General features: G+C 43.4%; 2 protein-coding genes across 4 annotated transcripts in view; both read right to left on the bottom strand.

Moving 5' to 3' along the window:
* ing1 (inhibitor of growth family, member 1) overlaps nucleotides 1–647 on the bottom strand; it is a 2,822-nt gene extending 2,175 nt beyond the window's left edge. The window contains exon 1 of the mRNA XM_014017521.1: nucleotides 510–647. The gene's annotated coding sequence lies outside the window, so the exon portion shown is untranslated. The remainder of the gene's footprint in view (nucleotides 1–509) is intronic.
* A 547-nt stretch (nucleotides 648–1,194) lies between these two features.
* naxd (NAD(P)HX dehydratase) lies at nucleotides 1,195–9,539 on the bottom strand. 3 transcript variants are annotated; one of them, XM_014017517.1, is made up of 11 exons: nucleotides 8,151–9,202; nucleotides 7,653–8,051; nucleotides 7,316–7,466; nucleotides 6,119–6,164; nucleotides 5,957–6,045; nucleotides 5,684–5,792; nucleotides 4,424–4,474; nucleotides 4,231–4,335; nucleotides 4,018–4,138; nucleotides 3,801–3,924; nucleotides 1,195–1,647 (listed from the first exon to the last, which is right to left on the bottom strand). In XM_014017517.1, exons 1-11 carry the CDS (start codon nucleotides 8,659–8,661, stop codon nucleotides 1,497–1,499), a joined length of 1,857 nt encoding a protein of 618 aa, XP_013872971.1. In that variant the 5' UTR covers nucleotides 8,662–9,202; the 3' UTR covers nucleotides 1,195–1,496. The 3 variants fall into 3 exon arrangements, with proteins under 3 accessions (XP_013872971.1, XP_013872973.1, XP_013872972.1); XM_014017519.1 differs by lacking the exons at nucleotides 7,653–8,051; nucleotides 8,151–9,202 and adding an exon at nucleotides 9,405–9,539; XM_014017518.1 differs by lacking the exons at nucleotides 7,653–8,051; nucleotides 8,151–9,202 and adding an exon at nucleotides 9,221–9,390.
* Nucleotides 9,540–9,623: the final 84 nt, after the last annotated feature.

Genomic DNA, 9,623 nt, shown 5'->3' with positions numbered 1-9,623 from the left:
TGTGTGTGTGTGTGTGTGTGTGTGTGTTCATACGAAATGTTGTTCAACAAGGATTTGAGGTTTTTGTTTGTAGATTACTGTTTAAATTTTAAATTGGAGAAGAAAAAGACGCAGATACTATATATTTTTCTTCTTTCTGTCGCCTTTCATTTGTATTTGTGATTTGTATTTTTATTGTACATAATTTTTTGTTGTTTTTAAAGAATTTACTAAATAAATAACATTATTTGGCTACTTAGCCAACTGTAACGGAGTACATGAAGTCATAATGTGACAGTAAAACGTAGAAATGTCAGTGTTAGGCCTACACGTAATACTCACTTGGTTTCTGTATGCAGTACAGATTAGTCTAAACATTATCTTACATAAACAAAACGTTTGCTGAATTAGCTTTGTTAGCGTGCTAGCTTAGCGGGTAACTAAATGAAACGTGGCCCAAGTAAAATAATGGCATCAAACAATGCGCATCTCTGCTATCTCGTATTAAAGTTGTAGGCATAAAATCTTACCTCTGCGTATGTATTTATTTTCTTCTTTGTCATCCACTTTCGATGTAGTCACGTACTGCTACRGTTGTGTTTGCGCSAGRCTATGGCAAGCCGTTGGGGTCATAAATCGGGCGTACATTTACGTGCAAATCCGAACGCGCGGTGGCGCCACCGCGCGGTGCCGTAAATAACGCGCGCCAACGGCTTGCCATACCAGGCCAGCTGTGCGCATGCGCTGTACTTTCAGAGCGGCAACTCATCCTTCCTGACTGGAGCCTGAGCCTCCTTTTGTCTGTGAATTTTYATGTTACAGTGAAACTTTCAGCTCTGAACGAGTCAACCTTCCTTTTCTTGGGTTTTGCGCACATTGAATAAGAGGAATGAGACTACTGCTACGGTTTTATTTTTGTGCAGAAATACCGTACTCACGTTTGATGAGCCAACATCGCCATCTGCAGCCAGTTGCCGGTATAGCTATCATGTAGACTGGTTTCCRTTTTTGATTTACTATTTTTTAAGTGCCAAACAAGTTTACAGTTTTTATTTGGTTTATGAAAAAAATCTGAGGTTTGCATTTTGTCTTGATATATTTCTACTCTTTGGAGTATTTCACTGACATATGTTGTTTAACGTTTTATTTAATTTACCAAAAATAAAAAAATAAAACATCGAAGTGCATATTTTTGTTTTAACAAATTCAAAGTGCTTTGCTTGACCACATAGTCCACACTCTGACCTTTATTCAGCTTGTTAAGAACACATTTAAACATTTTTGTAATTTAGCTTAATACTAGATACATTAGTGTCCGATCCTGGTCATTGAGGGCCATTATCCTGCGTGTTTTAGTTGTTTCACTGCTCTTTAGCAGGTCTTCAAGTTCTGCAAAAGCCTGCTGATCAATCATTCATTCGAATCAGCTGTTAAAACAGAGAAACATTTAAAACCTGCAGGTTTAGTGGCCCTCGAGGGCCAGGAACAGACACCTCTGTACGAGAAGTTACAGATTTTCAGGTTTCAAACAGCTCCTTGAAGCCCGGACCGATCTCCTGGATCATGTCTGAGGTGGTGGTAGACCTGCCGTGTCGATGAAATGCTTGTCTGTTGCAGTGTCTGGTGAGTGAACAGGCTCCGAATGCTGCAACCACTGATGGATTCATTCTGAAAGAAAGTGAGAGTTATGTGTTAGGAGACACAAACCCTACAATTACTAGACACATTTCTGTCTGATGCTTTGTTTACATTTAGATTTTTCACAATCATCAGTTACACATGTAATACTGTAATTGTCACCTGCTTTCATGAGAGCAGGTGGTTTTGTGTATGCCTGTGTGAGTTTATGTTAGCTAAATACTTCATGAAACACTGGATGGATTCGAATGAAACTCTTGAAAAGTGATTAGTGGATGACCACCTAACTGATTACATTTTGAAGTCCTCTCAAATCTACAGTGGGGAGATCAAGTATTTGATACACTGTTGATTTTTCAGGTTTTCCCACTTGCAAAGCTTGTAGATGACTGTAATTTTTATCATAGGTACTCTTCAACTGTGAGTGATGGAATCTAAAACAAAAATCCAGCAAAATACAATGTATGATTTTTAAATAATTAATTTCCATTTTATTGTGTGAAATAAGTATTTGATCATCTGTCAACCAGTAAGAGTTTTGACTCTCACAGACATGTTAGTTCTTCTTTAAGAAGACCTCCTGTTCTCCACTCATTCCCTGTATTAACTGCACCTGTTTGAACTCGTTACCTGTATAAAAGACACCTGTCCACACACTCAATCAGACTCCAGCATCTCCACAATGCCCAAGACCAGAGAGCTGTGTAAGGACATCAGGGATAAAATTGTAGACCTGCACAAGGCTGGGATGGGCTACAGGACAATGGGCAAGCAGCTTGGTGAGAAGGCAACAACAGTTGGTGCAATTATTAGAAAATGGAAGAAATACAAAATAACRGAAAATCTCCCTCGGTCTGGGGCGCCATGCAAGATCTCACCTCGTGGAGCATCATTGATCTTGAGGAAGGTGAGGAATGAGCCCAGAACTACACGGCAGGACCTGGTCAATGACCTGAATAGAGCTGGGACCACAGTCTCAAAGAAAACAATCACTAACACTCAACGCCGTCAAGGATTAAAATCCTGCAGTGCACGCAAGGTGCCCTTCCTCAAGCCAACGCATGTCAAAGCCCGTCTGATGTTTGCAAATGACCATCTGAATGATCCAGAGGAGGAATGGGAGAAGGTCATGTGGTCTGATGAGACAAAAATAGAACTTTTTGGTTTAAACTCCACTCGTCATGTTTGGAGGAAGAAGAATGATGAGTACAACCCCAAGAACACCATCCCAACCGTGAAGCATGGCGGTGGGAACATCATTCTTTGGGGATGCTTTTCTGCAAAGGGGACAGGACGACTGCACCATATTGTGGGAAGGATGGATGGGGCCATGTATCGTGAGATTTTGGCCAACAACCTCCTTCCCTCAGTAAGAGCACTGAAGATGGGTCGTGGCTGGGTCTTCCAGCATGATAACGACCCAAAACACACAGCCAGGGCAACTAAAGAGTGGCTCCGTAGGAAACATCTTAAGGTCCTGGAGTGGCCTAGCCAGTCTCCAGACCTGAATCCAATAGAAAATCTTTGGAGGGAGCTTAAAGTCCGTGTGGCCCAGCGACAGTCCCGAAACCTGAAGGCTCTGGAGGAGATCTGTATGGAGGAGTGGGCCAAAATCCCTGCTGCAGTGTGTGCAAACCTGGTCAAGAACTACAGGAAACGTCTGATCTCTGTAATTGCAAACAAAGGTTTCTGTACGAAATATTAAGTTTCATTTTTCTGGTGTATCAAATACTTATTTCACACAATAAAATGGAAATTAATTATTTAAAAATCATACATTGTATTTTTCTGGATTTTTGTTTTAGATTCCATCACTCACAGTTGAAGAGTACCTATGATAAAAATTACAGTCATCTACAAGCTTTGCAAGTGGGAAAACCTGAAAAATCAACAGTGTATCAAATACTTGTTCTCCCCACTGTAGAAGTCTACTACAACCAACTGGCCTTRGAAAATACAAAAATGGCCGAAGCTCAGTCAATTTTACAGATGAAGCTAAACTTTGATGTGGTAGTAGCTGAGAGTCACCCCCAACACATGTTCAAAGCACTAAGAGCTCGCTCAAGATCTTTGAAAATTTCAGCATGTAATGTAGGGCAATACACCTTTCTTCAAGGAATGCTATTTTCACTATATTTACTTGTCGTAATAACATAAAACTTTAAAGTCAGAGGTCTTCTCACCCTCTGATCCCTCCTGCTGCTGAAGCAGAATGAGCCCAGTGGGCCAGGACTCCCATAGATCCGGACAGGAGATCACCCTGTCCACCACATCTTCTCCCACTGCCTTCAACACTACACGAGTACACTACAAACACAACACAAAGTCACAAAAAAGATGCTTCATAGCTTCGTGGAGATTTCGCCACTGAAAATAAAAGTCAGTGTGTTTGATACCAACCCTTGCTGCCGTCTGAAATGAGGTCCTGTTCGCCCTTTAGCACGAGCGTGACGTTACCCATCGTTTGGCTGAGCTGCATGACGCTGCACGGATGATCACTGCTGTTCATGGGCTCACGGTGCTRAAAACAACACGAGAAGCTACATCAGCAAAACGAATTACATCAAACGCCACGAACTACTGACTAACAGAACTCCACCTAAATAAACCCACCAGTGCCTGAAACAGTCGAGTGAACTCCATGAAGTTAGGCGTGAGGATACCCTTCTGGTACCCCTGGATGACAGATGGTTGTTGCGTAACGAGCCATAATCCATCCTGTTGAAAAACAACCAACGCTTGAATGACCCTGCACAAAGAAGCTCATGTGTTCAACAGCTAAAACTTGAATTTATTCAACACTTACTGCATCAATAACTATAGGAATATCTCTTGCTTTAGACCGCTCGATCACTTCCTGAAAGAGACAAAAAACTATTCATCTTTTTGTCCAAAACATGCATTGCTCTCAGGTGTTTTTATATGCAAACTAAGGTTGTTCTGTCTCACAAAGTTGAAAAATTAAATATGTGAATCTTCTTTTATCACAAAATAACATTCATTCTTCTTCGTTGCTTATCAGGTCATAAAAGCAACAAATCTAGGAGAGACATGTCTCTCCCTGGTGACACTCTCCAGTTCCTCCTGGGGGATATCCATTCTCTGGTCCCCCTTTTAAAAAATGAAACCACCACCCCAGTCTGCTACTCTGCAAAACCATGACAGACCCAAAACATCAAAAGACTTTAGCGTCACGAGCAAATCTTGTCCACACCTGATGCTCTGCCACCGGGGAGCTTTTTGACCCCTATGACCTCTGGCATCGTTATGGACTCATCTTCCCACAAGTCCTCAAAACAGAAGCTATGTTTACACGCACAAAATTTTTTGATCAGATTGAAATGTATTCAAATTAAATAATCCGAATGTACTGTTTACATGGACACAATCCGATCATGACAAGTGTTTACACGCACTGGACTTTTATTCAGAATAATATGCGCAGTGTTGTAAACCTTCAGCTCTACTTCCGTGTAACGTAAACAAAGCTCTTCGGTGCGCTCAGGATGGATTCGTGTCAGCTTTTAATAACGGGAGAGACGTCGTTACTCCTCGGCTGAGCTGCAGATGAAGCAATACGTGTTTTTTATTTATTTATTTTTTGCGAAGCAACATCTGCTGTTTGTCTCCTTTTTTAATCTGTTAAGAGAGCAAGGAGGAAAAGTTCTGCGCGGTGCAGCGCAGCTGGAAACTACAGCGCTGCTGCCCCGCCTCCTCTAAAGAGCAGAAAGTCAGCAGACATGCGCACTCAGGTCAGTTTTCCACAATCAGAATAAGATGATCTGATTGTTTACATGAACGTCATTCCGATTATCAATCGGCATAACCCATCCTTCTCATTTGGATTAAAAATTTATTCGGATCGAGCTCAATCGGACCAGAATAATCCAAACGGGCTGTTTACATAAGCATTTTTATTCCGAATGACCGTTTAATCCAATTACTTATGTCCATGTAAACGTAGCTAGTGCGGCTGAGTTTGTTAATCTAGTTTATTGGTTATATACTAGTAGTTAGTTTCTCCTTTTTTTCCCCCTTTTTCCTCAGACAAATATCTTCCACCTGCCTTGGCCGTTTTCAGTAAAGATTCTTCTCTGCCCAGACCTGGTCCCACAACAAGGCTGTGAAGTCGTGGGAGCCACTTTTCGATTTCCTCCACTGCGTTCGGACTGTCCCTAAATACACACAAGGTGACACGTCACAGGTGTTTTTTGGAAAAATTTAAAACAATAAAATCATTTTCTGCAAATTCTACACAATATTCTGAAGAAAACTGCAAAATTCTACATGCTCTGTCAAAATGGCACTTAATTACTAATCAGTGTGGGTTTGTACTTACAGAACAGGGTGCACTATAAGCTCAGGGCTGTACGATTTGATTACAGTCGCAGCATCTTTAGTGCAGAACACATGAGACAGGTCAGCACCCTGGAAAAAAAGAATGCTGTTGACTTTGACTCAAAACTTGACTGTATAATATTAAAGTAAGGCTTCAGCTCACCACTTTGAGCGCAGAAATGGCAGCAAAGTAAGGAGCTCCGGTGTAGCTTTAAAGAGAATAATAATAACAATAATAACAATAATAATAATAATAATAATAAAGGATTTAGGGTTAATGGGCCTCATGCAAAAACCGTTCGTACGCACAGATTTGTTCTTAAGTTGTGTGTACAAGTGATTTGGGAGAATTTGTGGCATTCACCAATGTTTTCGTATTCTAAGATTTTTTTCAGATACGAACAAAATTCACGAGTGGTCCAGACCTGTCGTATATTTTACCAGCAGTCAGTCTGTTGTTATCCAGACGGTTTTTCCTCCCTAATAACTTTATATTTTGTTAGTTTGAAGATATTTTGAGTTGAAAATAAATCACACTCCATAATTATCTTGACAATATGATATTCTGCTTGAATTAGAATTATAATTTTAAATGTAATAATTTGGACTAACAATACTGTTTTCTGTCGCTTATCCGGGATCGGGTCTCGGTGGCAGCAGCAGAGAGACCCAGACTTCCCTCTCCCCAGCGACACCTTCCAGCTCGTCCTGGGGGACTCCGAGATGTTCCCAGGCCAGAGGGGATACACAATCCCTCCAGCAAGTCCTGGGTGTTCTCCAAAGTGCCAGACTTATTTTGAAAACATTTTAAAATGCTTATTTCAGAACTGCAACTGAGACCACTTTCGACCGCATGCGGGGGGGACGGTGCGCAGCGCTGCGGCTTCTGAATAAATGAAAATGATTTAACACAGTTGTTTATACTTTTAGCAGCTCTTTTTATTCCACAGCTGACCTGCTAAAAATGACAGATTTTCTTTTCTGGATCTCTGACAGACGGACTTCAATCTCTGAACTCGTAAAGTTTTTCTTTTTAATTTTCACTGTCRTTTTCATGAATGGACACTTCCTTGTATCTGAAGCAGGAATCATAGCCTTATATGGTGTTTTTGGGGTGGTAATTATGTTAATCTCCTCTCGCGTGCACGAGCAGCTGGATACAAACAGGTGGAATTTAYGCAGCTCATTTACACACTTTTCCTGAAGATAGAAGAGTTTGTTGAATCTGACGTGACATGTTTGTACGAACCCTTTGTACGAACAAAAGTAAGAGAAATTTAGGATAAGAATACAAACATGTCCTTGCATGAGGCCCATTGTTTTTATACGGTGTTGTGTTTTTGTTGAGTGTGTGACTTACTCTTGGCATCCTCCAATGATCCCAACACGCCCGTCTTGTCCCTTGTGCTTCTTGGACGTAAGCGGAGGAACGATGCTCTTTACTAGTGAGAAGATGTCATCGTCCATGCCTCTGTGGGACGAAGAGCCCAAACTACAGTAGCGCTCGAACACTAAGGAAACAAACAACATGAAAGTTTTAAACTACATTAAAAACAATTAAACGTGACTTAATTAGTGTCAATCCATTCTTTTTTTCAATAAGCTAAGAGTCAAATCAGGATCAGGTAGACACTACAGCCGCCTCGTGTTTAATTTTCTCTTTACACGTTCCACCTCCACAACACCTGAGCTAATACCTAATGAATCTGCGCTCAAACAGTCTTTCTGGGGCGAGGCGCGTCCACACATGTGCGACGGCGGCGAGACGCCGGTGATGACCGGAGCGCGGGTCGGAGGATGGGCCGCCTTGCCGGCGGAGCCAGGTCGGGCCGAGCTGATGCTGGAGAACATCTGGGCGAGCATCTGGAGCATGTGCAGCTCCCGGGCGTGCTCCGTCTCCCGGCGGCGGTCCTCCGCCTGCAGGCGCTGCTCCTCCACGCGGTAGAAGTTCTCCTCGGCTTGGGCGCTCTGCTCCAGGAACTGCTCCATCAGTTTCTCCATGGGGAAGTTGGAGCGCCGCTTCCTGGGTCGTTTCGGCGTTCTCGCTGACAGATTACTGGCTGACTGGCTGCTGTTGTGTGGTCTTGATGTAGCGYCTAAAGGAGAAATGGTACTTTAAAACCTTTTCAAACACATAATGACTCCAACAGCAGAAGAGTGTAAAATAATAAAAAAAGAGAAAGAAAATGACTTACTGTTGTTGCCAACTGTGACTTTAAGTGGGATAGGGATGGGGACAGTCGGATATTCCAGCTTGACTTCAGTCTCAGCAGGATAGGGACACTCTCCTGAGCTTTCCACATCCTGAACATCCTCTCCATCCTCCTCCAGGCCGTCCCCGGCCTCCTCACCTCCCGCCCCGCTCTCCATCATCAACTCCTGCGCGTCCAGAGGCGGCCGGTTGCTCAGAATACTCTCCATGACGTCATAGAACTTGCAGATCTTGTGATACTGCCCGTTGTTCCTCAGGTTACCCTCCTTGGCCAGCAGGTACTGCCTTTTGAGGCTTTTGATCCTCACCCGGCACTGCTCCGGCGTCCTCTCGAAGCCCATGGCTCCCAGCCTGCGGGCAACGTCGCGGTACACGAAGCTGTTCCGGAAGTTTCCGTCCAGCGCCGTCTGGATGTCCTGCTCCCCCCAGATGTTCAGCAAGGTCCGCGTCTCCACGTCCGACCACAGGAAGCCCCGTGTTGTATTGGCTAGCATGCTGGCTGAACCGAACCGGATTAGTCCCCCGAACTGAGGAGTTGAATGTTGCAAAATAAAGGTCTGGTCCAGATCTGCATCAAAGCGGCGGGATGCAGCTAACCCACACAACGTCCTGTGGCCATTTTGATACTAGCTTACGGGAAGTCCTTGAAGTGGTTTCAAATTTAGCTTTGAACTTTGGGTTCATAACAAAAGCGTGTAAATAAGCAAACTGTGTGTGTGTGTGCTAGCCAAACCTTAGCAGCTTATGTTTATCCCCTTACGTCGTAATAAAATGGCGTAGTTTGTTGTTATTATTATGGATAAACTGAGTAGGGGTCAGCTTCCGGAGCTCTTATCTCAACCTTTGCTTTCATTGAGCGTTTTTCCAAACTGACCTCTGATCAGTCCTCTGAGGTTAATTTTTACCGCCCGCCCCGTCGCTGAGGTGTCCGCCMGGTCCTAAAGCCCGCGGACTCCACAGCCATGCTCCATTTAAAAGAGCTAACCTTGTATCCGAAACACAGCGGTGGTGATCAAATTAAATTAAAATTTCAAAAGTTTCCCTTCATGTTACCTTTCTCGTTCAAAAAGATGAACATGGCGAGAATCGACAGCGCAAATGCGATCAACGAAAACGACAGCGGTGTCTGAATCTGCTGCTGAGGCATCGTTGTTCTGTAGTAAAACTGCTGCCATCGACACTCAGAGCTTCTCCACGCCTGGAAGACCCCCACCCTGCTCGGCCAACTCCTTCTTACCTAAACGGGAACTGCGTTTCAACGCCAAAAAGCGCACAAAAATGCTTCTGGTCATGAGGCGTTCTGACTCTGACCCACTGGAGTCAGGAACTGCAGGAGAAAACTATGGTGGTGCGTTCAAACGCTCCTCGGACAATCCGGTGTCAAAACAAACGCTACTGTCGAACCGGAAGTGTTACGTTTCTGACCAGCAGCCTTTATTTACAGTATTACATTATT

The sequence above is a fragment of the Austrofundulus limnaeus genome, unplaced genomic scaffold (assembly GCF_001266775.1).
Source record: "Austrofundulus limnaeus strain Quisiro unplaced genomic scaffold, Austrofundulus_limnaeus-1.0 Scaffold171, whole genome shotgun sequence".
In the NCBI taxonomy this organism is placed as follows: domain Eukaryota; kingdom Metazoa; phylum Chordata; class Actinopteri; order Cyprinodontiformes; family Rivulidae; genus Austrofundulus; species Austrofundulus limnaeus.
Note: the sequence above shows the minus strand (reverse complement) of the source record. Positions and strands in the feature narration are given on the sequence as shown.